Below are 17,612 nucleotides of genomic sequence, written 5' to 3'. Positions count from 1 at the left end.
CCCATATTTCACACCTGTCACTTCGAGTCTGTTTATTCATGCCATGTATTCATCATACGTAAGCTGGATCAATATTTGTGTTAACATCATTGTTAAAAACAAATTACTTTGCGTACTTGTTGTAATTGAAAAGTAAATAAGAGGAAAGGTTGAACCTGATACTGATTTATTTTTAGCTGAATCTGATTATATTAATTTACGATAAACGTTACAAAACAACAGTAGCTAAGTGAGAATACAAATCCGTAAAGTATGGGCATTTTTAATAAATATTTCTAGTAAAAAAAATGTCAGTTAGATTTAGTTAATATGAATTATTTTAAACGGGATCATAATGCAAATAAAATCTTATTTAAAAGCCTGATATTTTGCTGTTAATAAAGTTAACCTAATATTATTGTTGTAAGAGTAGTTTGTGTAATGGTTAGGTTTGTCAATTAATATCATTTTACTGTTCATCAAATAATAAGACGATACAAGGACACTTGCTTGATTAGTCCACCAGAAACTGACAAAAAATAAATTTTTGTGAAGGTCATATCCAAGTACCGGAATAATTTAAAAATTATGCCTATTTGGTTCATTTCTTTTAATTTATGTTAGAAAATTATACCATAGCACGGAATTATAGAAATGAGAATTGCGGTCCACGTAGATATAATATCAAAACCTAGGATATATAATATGTATTGTGTATTTTCTTGGTAGTTTTATCAACAAACAAAAATAAAAGGAAGCCACTGTAGCGGATATATGGGTAGATAGGTAACTTTGAAGATCGCAAAGTATCAAAAATTTCAGATATTTCAGATATTTAGTGACGAGCAGAATCAAATTCTTTTAAACCTTTCAGTAAACGCGCCTCAAAAAGTTGTATCAGTAAAAAGTATCTTCTGCTGGTCACATGATCGGGATTGTTGCAATGAAAAATGATATTTGCATTAATACCTGCAATATTTAGCATCGAATAGAAAACTATAATTGGCCATCTCCTGGTATTTCTTGCAGTTGTATAGGCAGCACACAGCTTGTCCACGGTATTAACACATCCTTTACTATTTTTATAATCCATTATGATTTCGGGTTTACCTTTTACTTCATCTCTTTTATATTCATAATGAAGACTGGATAACAGTAACGTTTTTATTTTGCTTGGTTTGTATGATACGAGAGTGGCATTTTGTCGAAAGCCTAATAAACTACTGTTAACTAACCGTGACTTTGGGAGGATGAAAAACTCAGGTGGTAATTCTGTTTTGTTTTTACGAATTGTACCAACTAACGTCAGCTTTTAGGCGTACAATGACTCACGTATAACTTGTGAACCGGTTATCGGTAGTAATATTCATTCCTGATCCATATATGGGTTCACATAATCTCTAGACTACCGCAATGGGAAAGTTGCTCACAGCCAGCATAAGGGCCATCAGGTTCAAGATTTAAAGTAAACTAACACTTGCTATCAACTAATTAGGGCAAAAATTTTAATTCCATATTTATTGGATTTATTTGGAATATATTGACTAATATTGCCTATATTGCTTGGGACTAAATATAAACATAAATAAAACAAAAGTAATGGCTATTACACGTGCACCAAATGTCGATATTAATATTTGTATCTATAACAAACATATATAACCAGTACAAAGATTCCAGTATCTTGGTTGCTGGATAACAAACGATCTTGACCACGAGGTCGAAATACATGCTCGTATAGAATATGCTAGGTCCGCATTTCAACGAATGAAAAAATTCCTAATAAACTCTACGTTATCGTTGGATATCTGATACCAATTTGTAAAAACGTTTATTTATTTCATATTGCTATATGGAGTGGAAACATGGACTCTCGGAATTGCAAGTATGAGGCGTATAGAAGCCTTTAAGATGTTGGTTTTTCTAAGGATGCTGAAGATCTCTTGGACAGAGCACGTGACCAACAACGAGGTGCTAAGAAGAATGGGTACTGAGAGAGAACTCCTAAATATTGTAAAAAACAGAAAACCGAGTTATCTAGGACATATTTACAGAGGAGAAAAATACAACTTCCTACGACTTATAATGGAAGGGAAAGTGGAAGGAAGAAGAGGTCCAGGAAGAAGAAAATGCTCCTGGTTGAAGAATGTAAGAGACTGGACAGGCATGGACACACATTCGATACTAAGAACAGCTCAAGATAGAGAGCAATTTGCGGTACTTATAGCCAACCTTCAGTAATGGAGAAGGCACCTTAAGAAGATATTGCCTAAATGAGCAACGCCCTCGAAACGCTTCCAGTTTCTCATCTATTGTTACCAAATGAAAAGTACTGTAAGCAGTTTTGCAGTTGGTAACGAAGGCATCAAATATTTTCCGTATGATATACAGAACGGCTATTCACAGTCGCTCTGAAAGTGAAAATAAATCTTTTCTGCCTTAGGAACCAACTCTAACATGGCTTTGTATAGACGCAAATAGCGACATCTGATATTAAAATCTGCCTTGCAATTCTTAGAAGGTACAGATTAAAGCAAAAATCTGATTTTGGTTTCGAAAATTAGTTTACGGATTTTAATATCAGATGTCGTTATTTGCGTCCATACGAAGCCATGTTAGAGTTGCTTCCTAAGACAGAAAAGATTTATTTTTACGTTCAGAGCGACTGTTAATAACCGTTCTGAAGAGCCCTTTTAGGGCGAAATACGTATAAGCAGATACACAGACGCACTGTACGTGAAATCAAATCTTAACTGTCTTTTTCCTTTTAATATTTTAGTTTAAGTTTTCGGACCAGGTAAATGTTTCAATAAATTTACAGATATGGTTTTAACAATCTTTAATATTGCATCTTTTTCCACTTAGTAGATTTGTTTTTGCCAATAAAAAATGCTTCTCTGACAGGAGATGCTTCTACTTCAATATCCGAAATATATTTTGTTTGCTCTCTGAATTATCACTTCTTTCTTCTACATAATCTTCTTCTTGGTGATCATCATCATCATAGAAAAGTTCTTCTTCCTCGTCATCTAATAATACTTCCTTCGTCAAATTTTGAAGACGGTTCTGCTCTGATCCCTAAAACTGTCTGGAAAAAATAAACTTAGTCAAAAATTGCGTTACCTTCTCATTATTTGCAAGGATTATTTGTTTATAAAAATAATTGATTTTAATTGTAAGATTATGTAGAAAAAATATTAATTTACACATAAATATTATGGGAATATATGCTCACATACTAACTAGAATAATATAAGTTGAAAAAAATATGATCTTGCCTTTTGTTTTAATTAAATACTCCAATAAATATAAAACCTATGTCAGTTATACCAGTACATGCTCGGGGACTCTCAATCCGCATTTGTTTATAATTTGGTAACAAGTTAACGTACCAACTTCTCAGTCTAGACTTACCTAAAGCAGCTGAGTGAATGAAGACTTACAAAGCGTTTACAGAAAATAGTGGGAGGTATGCGGGAAATTCTATATTTCAATCAAACTTGGACTGTCAGTCCGCGCGCGTGTAGTAAAAGGCTAAGAATCCGGAACTCGGTATTCAAGAACTTCTAAGAATCTAGAATTTTCTCGAGAATCGGTAATTGTTTTCATTTCTTTAATTCTTGACTAGGTTGTTGCTTAATGTTTGGTTTTTACATGTATTTGCACATTATAGTCATATAATATATTATTTATGTGTGTAAATAGTAAAACTAAGGTAAAAAGTATTAGCATATCTCGCAACAAGGAGAATAGATATAATAGGAATAAAAGTTAAAAGGAAATCCCAGTAGTTTATACCCATTATGTTTTTTTTATTGCCAGATACGCCGATACTTTTTACATTAGTACTACTATTTACTCCCTTTAACCTGTTCTTTTTGATTTAAACGTTCTTAATATTTGGCATTCCTTTTCTCATGTAGCTGTAGCTTTCTTCGTAGATGTATTAGTTGTTGCTCTGATAACTCAGGGTTTTCTATAACATTATTGCCACAAATTGGTGACATCACTTCTATAGTGAGCCTATTTTAACTTAGCTGCACCGTACTAATGATGATCAAATTATCAATTCAATCTAAGTTTCTCTATAAATTGTTGAAACTATCTGCATATCGTTTTTGTTTATATTATTATGAACATGCATTCGATCGAGACGACGAGAAGCTTCCAGATGTATCGAGCGCAGGAGAGATCGACCCGTCAAACAAACGAATTAGAGGTGGACTACTCCAGAATATTATAGTACATAATAACTTTTATATATAAGCAGACCTTTTATGAGTTAAAGTTAGTTGATAAGATATTTTCGTGCTGTAAACTTATAAATAAATATATTTATATAAATTAAGAATCGCTCGTTTTATTTAAAAACGGTACAATATTTTATCGTGAAGGTCACAATACTATCAATACTAGAATCTCTATTCGCTCGAATAAAGGTATTTTGCTAATTACTCCTTGGTGATTTACATACAACACTACTAATCCAAATCAAAAATAATAAATACGAAATCTAGATAATTTGTAGTACAAATAAAAATTATCTTGTTAAAATTCATTAGTAACATCACTGTAATTGATCTAAAAGTGGTTGACGGATTTTTTCTTTATATTAGAATACTTCGTCACCTTTGTACAAACAAATATTGACAAAATTAACAAGGTTGATCAAATTAACAGGAAATTGCCAATAAATTGTGTTAAAAAATCGCAGTACTGGTTGAGATTCTTAACTCAGTAGGTTGATGGATAACTTGCGGAAAAATATGGTGTATATTTTACCAAAGAGACCAAAGGAGGGGAATACCTTTGTTTTTCCAACAATAACACAGTAAGTTTGAGTGTTTCAATTTTTTTTACAACTTTTGATATAACATACAGTCATAACTATATAAACTGCGCATATATTTTGACAAGTCTTCTTTTATTTTATTATACTACCTTTACTAGTGATGGAAATGTGGTAACAAGTTTAAGATAATGTTTTTTTCTTTCAATGGCATTGTTTTAATCAAAGTTTTTTTAACTTACTCATTGAGTCATTACTACTTTACAAGTAATGTTATTGCTGTTGGATATATCCTACTTCTTTTAGTGATATATGTTCTTTTAATGTTGTCTTGGTTAGTGGAGGTTAGAAATTAATTAATTAATTAATTAATTAATTAATTGTTTATCTGTGGTTTTACACGGCATACTCTGTTTGCCTTTTATCAAATCCCAATTGCAATTTGATTATTTTTTGCAATTCACTATATTCTTTTTGATTGTATCTTCTTTTCAAGGTTTCTTCTATAACTTCCAATACATGATGTGCCATTCACTTTTTTCGCCTGTTATTTTTCTCCCTTAATATACTAGATGCACAGAAATAAATCCTAAACCTAAGAAAACTCATTGAAAAGTCTAGAGAATTTCAAGTACTTATGATTAAATGCTTCGTTGACTACCAAAAGGCATTCTATTGTGTAAGCTGGATAAATGTGTGGTCCATTTTAATAGAAATGGCACACCAATGCACCTGGTGACACTTATTAAAAATCTGTACCAGTCCAATATAGGAACAGTACGACTAGATCAGAAGTTTTCAAACCAATTCAAGACCGAGAGGGGTGTTACACAAGGATGCGTGTTGTCAACTGACTTATTAGACATTTATGGTGAACATGTCATGAAAATAGCTTTAGATTGATGGACCGGTGGAGTAACAGTGGCTGGTAGGAAAATCTCAAATTTAAAATTTGCTGATGACACTACACTTATAGCAGCAAATAAGCAAGAAATGTTTAATCTCCTCCGAAGAGATGAGTACGAAAGCAATAAAGTTGGTCTGAAAATTAATAATGCTAAGACAAAAATATAGGTGGTCGACAGATTCCACACTATTCCACTGACTACGATGTTATAGGAATATCAGATAGTGGACAGTTTTGTCTATCTCGGGTCTAGTATAACTAACGATGGTAACTCTGAAGCAGAAGTTCGGAGACGTATTGGTATGGCAAAAAATGCGATAAGTCGCTTCACTAAAGTTAGGAAAGACAGATTCATTCCTTAAAATATTAAGATAAGACTCGCAAATGCCCTTGTATTCGCAATATTTCTATTCGAGACAGAGACTTGGACTCTTCGCGGACGCTAGCGCTAAAACATTGATGCCTTTCACATTTAGTGCTGGCGAAAAATACTGCGCACACCTTGGACAGCTCATAGGACAAACGTTTTTATTCTAAACCAACTCGAGATTAAAAAAAAGCTGTCCACAATACGTCTGCAACGTATTCTGCCATTTTTCGGTCACATGGTTCGCAGAGGTGACGATAGTTTGGAAAACGTTCCGGAGAGAAGATCCAGAGGACGATCACCAACTAGATGGTCTGACCAAATTAACAATTCAGCTGAAAACTCATTCTGCGAAGTCTCAGAGCAGCTAAAGATAGAGACCATTGGAGAAAAATCCTTCTATTTAAAATGGTTGTGGTTAAAAGGGCTTGGACGAGTCACTAATCACGGTGTATGCAAACTTTGAGCTGCCATATCTTATCTAATTGTTGTCCTACAAAAAAACAAAAGACTAGGATCTTCAGCAATGCGAAACCTATATTTTTATTCCTTGATATTTTTCGTATCCCTAATACTTTTTAATTAATTTTTGGAATAAACGCATTTTTTTTTTAATTTCCAATTTTTTCACTTCTAAAATCATCTTTTCTCAATAATAACTATTTTACACTATATAGTCCAAGTTATTGATCATATAAACAATACATAAATAAAGTAAATTGTAAAGCGGTAACGATTAATTTCAATTTCAGTGCTAGTTAGGGGGTGACTTTCACGATGTTTTTACCAAAAAAGGGACCATTTTATTTTGAGCGTAACTCGCTTAGTTTTAATGCAAGTTTCTTGCAGTTAATGCAAAAAGTAAGTATTTTTTTCGAAAAAATACTTACTTTTTGCATTATTTGTGAAAAACATTTACTGGCGGATTTGGGAGTTTTCGATTTCACATTGCTCTTCGCAGTCGCTTTTTCTTAATTCGGACTACGCATTTAAAATATGTTGTTAATTCAACAGCCAAATTGTTTGGCATAAGTTATCTGTTCTAAAATTTTCCCAATGATCATGTTGATCGATTCGCATTGAGGCCAGAGAATTATTCTACCTATTCTTGATTGCTATAATTTTGATCTATTTTCGGTTATCTTTATTTATGATTATAACAGGTTTCATTGTATTTGTTTAACAACTTGTCAGCTGGAATGGAAAAAAGAAGACAATTGGATTTAAACTGATGCAAGTGTCAGAGTTGGAAACATAATAACCAGTGATACAGTTGACAGGTATGAGAAGATTGTATTGAAGATTTTGTTTAAATAACACCTTGTCCAATAAAGATATCTACAAATATATTACACACAAGCTACTAAAACGATAGAATAAATGTTATGAAATAATAAAGTAAATATACACAAGGTTGGCAATGCAACGATAAGAAAACTTGACCAACAGGAAGAATTAAAACAAGATGGTGGTCAAATTAATAAAGAGAAAGGTTGAGATTCTGTTGAGGCTGCTGGTTCAGATTCGGCCTGTTTACAAGTATGTTCTAAAAGCGTCGTGAATAGTTTTGGAGAGACGGTGTCTTCTTACCGCACTCCTCGCTGTATACAGAATTTATTTGTTTCTTGTTCAGATAGTCTTATGCTAGCGTGGCATTTTGGTAGATATATTTGATTAGGTTAGTCTAGCGATGGTCTATTCGGCATTATGTCAATGCTTTTAACATTTTCTGATGGCTTATGGTATCGCATGCTTTTTCGTAGTCGACAAATATCAGTGCCAATGGTTTGTTGTATTTGGCAGACTTCTCTATCAGGTTCTTTATCACTAGAAAGTGGTCGTTAGGGCCGTACCCCGATCTAAATCCAGCTTGTTCTCTGGGCTGGTAGAAGTCTAATTTAGCGTCCAGTCTTTTTTTGATAATTTTGTGAAAAGTTTATATATGTGTGAAAGCAAACTGATATGAAGGTGGTTTTTTAGATCTGTTATATCTCCTTGCTTGTGTAATAAATAATGACTGCATTTTTTCATTAAGAAGGAGTTTTTTCTTGGTAGATGCATTCGGTGAAAAGGTTGGCCAAAAGTTTAATCGCTTCGATCACTACTCCGCCAGGAATTTGTTATTTTTCATTTCTAAAAGTGCCGTTTTGATTTCGTATGGAGTTATTTTTGGCATTAATTCTGATCACTGGTTTGTGATTTTAGGCAGGGGCTGATCTTGTCTTTCGTCGGTGCTCTAATACATTTCGCAATAAAAGGATTCGACAACCTTAAAGATTTTGGTTCTAGTAGTAGTACTGTTTCCATCTTTGTTTTTTATTTTGTACATGTTTTTGTTGCCTATGTTGTTCGTATTTCGCCTCAACACTTTTAAACTTTTGTTTTCTTGATTTATTTTAGTTATTACTCTTGTATCGTTTTCTCTTACGTCTTTTCGGATTGACCGGTAGATATCTTTATTTAATTTCTTCATTTTTGTGTAGTTGGAGCCGTATTTTTTCGTAAGCTGTCTTCTTTTACCTTTAGTTTTGAAAAATTAAGTACTTCTTCTTCTTCATATGCCGTCCCCATTAACGGAGGTTGGCGACCACATTTTTAAAAGCTTCTCTGTCTTTTGCAACGTGGAATAATTCGTCTACAGTCATGTTTGTCCAGTCTCGAATATTTCGCAGCCATGACTTCCTCTTTCTACCTATTCCCTTTTTGCCATCGACTCTACTCTAAATTAAGTACAATGGTTTGTAATTAAGTTAAATATTGAGCATAGTAGCAGTATGATAAATACGTATAGCAACATATGAAAATAAAACCCCAAAAATCCTTAGAAAGCGTCTAAAACTGCTTCAGAAATTGTATCCGTTGCCAGAGTCCAAATCTTTCCAACCATTGCTTTACATCGGTTAGTTGTTTAAATTTAAACGACGAATTTTGAAAGCCTATAACTATGAGTTAATTTTGGGACTACAGGTAAACAAATATTTTGACGCCAATAGAAGTTGACGAGGTTTTTAGTTAATAAATTAAAAAAGCTGATAACATATCTACGTCATATCCTACTATAATATTAAGCAATTATTTTTAAAAAGTAAATTCCGTAAGTACATCATTAATTACCATGTTAATTTGGCATGCAGTGTTGAAAATTCTTATTGTTAGTTATACATAATTACTTAGTCACACAGTGAAAAATAATAATATCGTCTCAAACATAAGTGATAATAAAGCATATCCGTGTGCTTATATAATTGCTTTAATGTAATGCTTAGAAAAGAATCAATTTTATGTTTATGTGTTTCCAAAAAGTATTTCGAATGTAGACGAGAATGAATTATATTTTACGCAAGGTTTTAATAACCAATAAAAAAGTTTTTGAAAAGTTTGTACTTTTGTTTGGAATACAATCACATTTGTTATACAAAGCTGGCGTTATATCTGCCGTAAAACTAATAGAAGTTAGTATTTTACATTATTTCCCACAACAGTTACGCGATTTATATCGTCACGTAAATAAACTTTAAACAAATAATAAAAATGTTACAGAATTACATGGAATAATAAATTATAGTTTAGGTCATGACTGTAATATTGATTATTGTTGCTTTTAAATGGATCGTTTGTGCTTAGCCTTTTAGTAAATTAGTTTTCATTATTACTATTAAATCAATGAAAAATCCATAATGAAACTCGCAAGCGCATAACAGAAGTAAAGTGACATTCTCACTGTTATAAAATAAGTCTTCATAATATTTTATTATGCAAAAGCTTTAGGATTGTTGTTTTGTTTTTTGTCATAAAATCCAGGCTTGAACGTCAACTGCTGAACACAGATCCCCTTTGTTTTCAACCCCAGCTATTATGCACCGCTCTTATTCATTTTATTTAAGTCGTTGTTTCTCGCCTTGCTGTTAGTCTCCTGGCGCTTCGTTTGTTCTAACATCGTCTCCGCTATAGCTTTTTTATACATTGATTACCTGTTAGAGTATGTTTCAACGATAGTGGCGGAAATTTCTAGGAACAGTAAAGCCTCACCAAACAAAGCAGTGGCGTTCCAAAAAATACTTATGATTTAAATCAAATTGTTAAAGATAGGTACACACAATGTATTAAACAATGATATTAGATTATATTTTTGGTAATATTGTACTACATTTTAATGCATATTATTATTCTTCTTCTTCATGTGCCTTGTCCGTTCCGAACGTTGGCAATCAACATGGCTATTCTGACTTTGTTTACGGCAGATCTGAATAGTTCAGCAGATGATAATCCGAACCATTGCCGCAAGTTTTGGAGCCACGAGTGTCTTCTCCTCCCTGGACCCCTTCTGCTGTCTATTTTCCCTTGAACGATCAGTTGTAGTACTCTATATTTATTATGTCTCATAACGTGACCCAAGTATTCCAACTTTCTTTTCTTTATACTTAATTCTACCTCCCTCTCTTTACCTATCCGGCGTAGTACCTCTTCGTTGGTCACGTGCTCAGTCCAGGATATACGTAATATACGTCGGTAAGCCCACATTTCGAAGGCCTCTACTTTATTATTATTATTACATATCTATATTTTCTGTATGTGAAACCATAGATACGTATTACAGATTACAGTATTAATAAATATTAATAACAAAGATTCTTTTAACTTTAAAACCCTTATTAATTATATTATTACTCACTTAAACGTCACAACGTTAAATAGAAGAATATACGAAATGATTGTAATAAAATAAAAAAATAATACGTACATACAGGACAGTTTGGAAAACTAATATTCACATAGCTTACATAGGTACATCGTAATGTTAAATTATATTATTCACTTTCATACTGAGATGCACTGTCGTCTTCACTAGAATCATTTAAATCAATCCTTAATTCTTCAGTAATTACATCTATGAGACGTTCACTTTCCAAATACTTATCTTCAACCTTAACAACATGTTCACACACTTTCTTCCAGTTATCTACAGTTACTCTAGCAAATTCCTGTTCCACCAACAGTTTTACGTCTTCTAACTTAAAATAAACGTTTTGTTTTGCAACTTCATTTTTTATTTGCGCCCAAACTATTTCTATAGGGTTCAAGTCTGGATGAAACAGCGGAGGTTTTAAAGAAACATGTCCACATTCTTGCAGCACATTGTCAAATTTATATTGAATATGATCTTGTTTGTGTCGTTTGATAATTTAATGCAATTGCGGTTTTAACATTGACGTTACAAATGATAAATTTGTTTCTGTCAACCACGATAATATATCCATTTTCTTAGAATTACTGGTGGGTGCTTAATTAATTGGTACATTATGATATGATGCCATTATCAGTAACAACAACAGATCCAACAGGCAAATTGGGGATTAACTGTTCTTTCATTCATTTTTCATAATTTTCTGAATTAATATCATCACGATAATCTCATGTCTTAGCTCCTGACTTAAAATTCAAAACGGCATTCTGTATGAAAACCATTTCCCCACCACCATGTACGATAACCAACCTACTTCCTGTTGAAATGTTTTTGAACAATCCTTTCCCACTGTCATCTGTCCAGCTATTTGGCGTAGTGTGTCCTGCATGTACATAGGTTTCATCAACATATACAATTATTGACTTACCTTCGCTTCTGTAATATTTAATTTTATCCAAATATTTAATGCGTAGAGCACGAATATCATTCCGTTCAATTAATAAACGTCGATTATCTTTCGTTTTCTTCCATTTAAATCCCAAATCTTTCACAATTCTGTAGAGAGAACTCACACTTCCAGTCCAGTCGTACACCTCTTCAAGCCTTTCTGCAAAAGCTTCAATGATACAATATAATATGTATATCTAATTAACATATTGTAATTAAAACTGTGAAACTGTAAAACATACTGTGATTTTTACTAACATAAAATATTTGGTCACTGTCCAAAATATCTTCTATAAGATCTTATATCTTATATAATATATTCGTAAGTCAAGGGTATACCCATCGGCAGTACATAATTTATAAAGTTCAATGCTTCAGTTATAGCTCTTATTTTATATGTAAGTACTGCCTGAACTTAAGACGACCTCAAAAAGTTACAAGGGTTTCATCAACGCAGACCTAAACTTCCGGGATTATGACTGCCTGAAACCTTTTAATTAATTTCTAGATTTCTAATAAAATAATATTGTAAATGTTGTAACATCGGAAACACTCGGCGTTTAATCTATCTTAGAAGTACCCGGTGTCGAGAGCCCAAAATTAAACCCTAAAATTGGTCTGGTTCAGACAGTTATTCCAGATGGACGATACCTACTAGACAAATAAAGGGATTAAAGAAACTATGGAAGGCAAAACTAGTAGAGAAAACTAGAATAGGAGGTTTTGTTAACGTCTGGTACAGTGACATTACGAAAATACTCAAACGTTCGGGTAAATCATGACACGAAGCAAACATAATGTCACAGCACAAAAAAGAATGGAAAAAATTTATCAAAATCAGATTAAAAAAACTTTCGACACCTAAAGATATAAGAGAACGGTTATATGTATTATTCTATGCATGTACATATTTAGGTTTTAAATATCGACAGTTATTTCGCTTCGAAGAAGAAAATTGAAACGTGACGCAATGATTTAACTGATGTCTTGCCAGTTCAGTTTTTATCCTCTATACTTATAGCCAGTAGTAATACAGTTTGTTCACTTATGATGGAAATTATAACACATGAATTGTAACAAAAACATCAACTATTTAAACATTTGATCAAATTTGAAGTTCCGTTTTTGTTTTTCTAAGTGCATCTCCCATCATAGATTAGATAGTTTTTAATAATGTTACTACTGGAATATGCTACTTTTAAATGGTTCTTAATAATGTTAATGATTCTAAGCAAAATGCTCAACTATAAAATGTAACAAACGTCACATAATTTTTTTTAATTTCAGACCACCAGAAGCGTATACTCTGGAAAATGATACAGACGATGAAACAGGTGACGAAGACAACGACGAATATGGGAAACCAAGAAGACAACAGTGGTCTAATAAGTTACAGTTTGTGCTGGCTTGTATTGGATATAGTGTTGGACTTGGCTCAATATGGAGGTTTCCCTACCTTTGTTACAAAAGTGGAGGAGGTAAATATGAAAACTTTTAATTATTTTAATAACTTCCAATTATTATTGTATTTAAAACTATTTTTTATCCCTTTTATTAATATCCTGTGTAAAAAGTTGTAGCTATATTGATTTGATAATAGTCCATTACAAAAATATAAAAAATCTAGAAACTGATTTCAAGAACAATTCAAGCAATAAATTGTAAAAATACAACAAAAAAAAAAATAGTCAATTCAGGTTCTATTCATTTCCAATTTATAAGCAACAATGAATGCAAAAAGAAAACTGGATTTCTAATATAAATTACAATAACTATTGTATTTAATAAACAATTTTAAATCATTTTATTTTAAGTTTACTAAAAAGTTCGCTGATCTCTGACACTAGGTGTCATTCTTCCGAAATGTTTATCTTTTAATAACCTCTATCTTTAATATTCAGATGATGCAATTTTCTTCTTCCTCTTTATAAGCAATTCTGCTTGTTCATTGATGGATTAATACCTGTATGGAAGGTTGAAATTCCATCTTTTGCGCTGTCGTCCGATACTTCTTCTGCCGATTGGTGACTTATCTCTTGCTATGTTGACGATAACATACAGAACATAAATTACATCTTTGAGTCTTACTCTATCAAATCATTTCTATATTGGTCGATCAGACACAGGAATGCTGGTCTATTATACTTTAGTGATTTCTCAGTAATTTGCTTTATAACGAATATTGCATCTGTACACGATCTTTCACTACGAGAACCCTGTTGCTCATCTGCTAAACTTATCCTCTGATTTATTAGCACTTGTAAAATTTTATTTGTAAGTTTTAGCGTAGCACAAGTTTATACCTCTGTAGTTTTCTGGCTGTTTTTTATCTCTTTTTTTAAATAGTAGAATTAGTTCGCTCGTTCTCTATTCTTCCGGTATTTTATTATGTTATATAATTTTAATAATTAATGTTGTTAATTAATCTATCATTGCTGCTGATGTTTCAGTAATTTGTTTGGTATCCCGTCTTTACCTACTGCTTTTCTGTTCTTTAGGTGTTCAAGTTCTTCATTTGTGGTAATTTCTGGTGTTTCCGGTTCTAGCGTCGTTTGTTCTTCCTCTGCATAGAGCTTTTTTAGTCAATAGTCAATGCACGAATTCTTTTCTATGTGTTTTGGTTCTATTAGTTGCTTTATCTCCGTTCTTTGACTTCTTATGAAGCGCCATATTTCCTTTTGCAGACCGTAAAAATCATGTTCCATTTCTTTCGAAAAGCGTTCCCAGTAATCATTTTTTATTTTTCTTACAAGTGCATGTGATTTGTTTCTAATTGTCTTGTAATTATGGTATGCCTCTTATGTTTTGGTTGACATGTATTTCAGGTAAGCTTTTTCTTTTCTTTAAATTTTTTCTTCACTTCTATTCAAAACCATGCAGTTCTTCGCCTTGGGAACGATTTATTTTTATTTATATTTCTTTCACCACGAACTTCCTTGGCCAAAGCTAAGATATTGGACTTCATTTTTGCCCAGCTTTCTTCGACTCCACCACTTTCTGTGATACATGCGTTTCTGCTTTTTTCGGTTATTCTTTTTTGGAGTAGGTGTCTTGTAGAGTCATCCTGTAAGCTTGCGACTTTTATCTTTGTGGTGTGTTCTGGTGTTTTGTTATCACATATATGTGTTTTCATTCGGATTTTGCACAATACCAATTTATGATCGCTTCCTATTTCTGCTGATGTTAGTGCTCTTACATCCAAGATTTGCTCTTACAACTTTCTATTCGACAGAATATAGTCTATCATAGATCTTTGTTCTCTACTGTTTTCGAAAGTATATTTGTATTGTTCTTTGTGAGGAAAAACTGTATTATTAGTACGTATCTCGTTTATGCTGCAGAGGTCCTTCAGAAGGTCTCCATTTTCATTTCTGATATTTTTATTATATCGCTATTTTATTCCTGGAACTATATCATTGCCAACACGGGCAGTAAAATCAGCCATAATGATTATATATATACATATATATATATATATATATATATATATATATATATATATATATATATATCATTTGGAGTCTCGTTTATTACAGTCTGAATGTGTTCGTAGAAGTTTTCCCTTGTGATGGTATCTCTGTTGTTCTCCGGTGCATAGATTGCTATTACATTCAGAGGTTTGACATCGTTTAATGTGTACTAAGAGGGCGACTCCTTCTTTGGCTCTGGTTTCTTTCGTGTACACCACTTTAACTTCGTGAACACCACTGTAAATCATAAGATAGTCATCTAGCATAATTTGATCCTTTCCTCTTTTCTTCATCTCTTGTAGTTCGCATATGTCTATATTTTTTTCTATAAGCTCTTTTGTAATTTTCTGCTCTCTTGTGTTTAGAGACTTTACGATACAATTACCGATGCAAAGTATATTTCCCGTTTTCCATAAATTCGTTGTCCTCTTTCTCGCGTTAGTCGTCGTAATGAAATTATTCCTGTTCCGAGGCATACTCCTGTTTCTATAAGCTGCATGGTTTTAAAATCTATCAGTAGGGTGCTAACTTGGCTGTAGACTCCTTCCTCCTTTATCCAGGTTTGGGACCGGCAACAGTTCTATCGAGCTAGTCGATCCAACCAACAAAACTGCAGGCGGAGTTCATAATATATTCATCAATAATCATAATGATGAAATCTAAACGTAAACAATATATTTACCCATTTTTACAGTTAAAATTGCATTTAAAAATTTTTCGGAGTCAAATATTGATATAAATTACAATAATTATTGTATTAAATGAATAAATTTGGGTCATTTTATTTGCAGTTTACATACGAGTACCTAATATATATTAAATGCTAATAATTTCGTTGATCTATGACACTAGGTGTCACTCTTCCGTGCACATAGCGATATTCGCTTTTACACAACCGTAAATAATAGCTTTTTTCAGAATACCTAAAACGTGTTATAAAACAGAGACAAACTAACTATAATAAACCAACTAGTCCAAAAAATTAGAGAACCTAAAAAAAGTAAAACATGCTATTATTAGTAATATAGCCATGGGTAAGCTACTCACTGTTTCTAAATGAAACGAAAACGGTATCAAGAATCACAAACATAAAATTGAAGTATTTATAAAAACTAAGTATTTGTGGGCTAATTTTATTTTTTTCTATTTTAGCCGTTTTTCTCATTCCATATGCAATAATTATGATATTTATTGGGGGACCCATGTTATATATGGAATTAGCAATAGGTCAATTTACAGGACGAGGTCCGATAGGTGCATTGGGACACCTCTGTCCTTTATTCAAAGGTAAATATACACTAGATATTGCCGTCTTATCAGATTATTTCTTCTTTTCTACAGTTCTTTATATTAATGTTTATTTTATATTAATATTATTAATATTATAATAAATTAGAAATATTTGTCCACTCATTTAATTTTTGCAATAGTGGAATTATAATTTGTATTTACGTCTTGTTTATTAGTTCTACGACATGCATAATAAATAGTTATTTAACCAACAAGTGTATTAATAAGGGCGATTAACAATTGAGATATATTAACGCGCGAGCGAAGCGAGTGCGTTAATGTTCGAGATTGTTAATCGCCATTTTAATTCACGAGTTCGTTACAAAACTTTTCCGTCGACCATACTTTTCAGAAATAAACATATCTTAGTTTAAATTTTTATTTACTTAACGATAAATAATGACATACAATGACAGACAGTACTTACAGCGGCTACTTCATTTTAAATAATTTGTTAGTGGGAATATAAATAGGTATGTTTGGTTGCCTACACCACAGGTAACTGCCAATCACAGAGCGTTAAATGTGGCTAAATTAATTTATGCAAGCAATGTATGTTGTGTTGCCTATAAGAAAATCGTTCAATAATAGAAAATCATTCATTAATAGGGGTCATTAATCAATGATTTTGAGGGTGTTAAAATTGATTATAAATGGATGGTCGACGGAAAATGTAAATTAATTACACTAAATATAAAACCCCAAAAAAACGATTATCGTAATATGCATCTTTAACTGTAACATGGTTAACCCTTTCGTCAGGGAAAAATGAAATATTAGCGAAGTCATATTGTGTTTGATACACAGAAAGCTAAATGCTTTCTGCTAAATAGAGTTAAAAACGTGTTAATTAGCGCTATTACTGGCTGAAGCTTTATTTGAAAAAAAAAAAATTAACTGTTATGAAACTGGGGAGCAGAATAGAAAACTATGCCAAAATGTAAAAACAATATTAAAAAAGAGTTTATACAATACTTCTCTACCTACAAATGTTTAATTGACATACTAAAATGGAAAGACAAGAGAGACGTTGCAATGCTGATTAATATAGAGTTAAAGAAGTTGAAACATCTTAATATATTATCGAGTATATTATTAATATGGGTAGTGGACAGAACTGATATGCTTCTAAGTTCTACCGAATTAGTAAACAAAAACTTGAAATGGTACAAAAAGGT

General features: G+C 32.3%; 1 protein-coding gene across 2 annotated transcripts in view; it reads left to right on the top strand.

The window, feature by feature from the left end:
• LOC140443987 (sodium- and chloride-dependent GABA transporter ine-like) overlaps positions 1-17,612 on the top strand; it is a 103,060-nt gene that overhangs the window by 65,755 nt on the left and 19,693 nt on the right. The window contains exons 1-3 of one of the 2 annotated variants that reach the window (XM_072535543.1): positions 4,617-4,810; positions 12,962-13,152; positions 16,297-16,431. In XM_072535543.1, coding sequence (XP_072391644.1) covers positions 4,725-4,810; positions 12,962-13,152; positions 16,297-16,431 — 412 coding nt within the window. In that variant the 5' untranslated portion in view covers positions 4,617-4,724. Of the gene's footprint in view, positions 1-4,616; positions 4,811-12,961; positions 13,153-16,296; positions 16,432-17,612 lie in introns of those variants that run through there. The other variant, XM_072535542.1, reaches the window with a different exon arrangement.

The sequence above is a fragment of the Diabrotica undecimpunctata genome, chromosome 6 (assembly GCF_040954645.1).
Source record: "Diabrotica undecimpunctata isolate CICGRU chromosome 6, icDiaUnde3, whole genome shotgun sequence".
Lineage (NCBI taxonomy): Eukaryota > Metazoa > Arthropoda > Insecta > Coleoptera > Chrysomelidae > Diabrotica > Diabrotica undecimpunctata.
The sequence above is the reverse complement of the archived record's forward strand: the minus strand, read 5'-3'. Positions and strand labels throughout refer to the sequence as shown.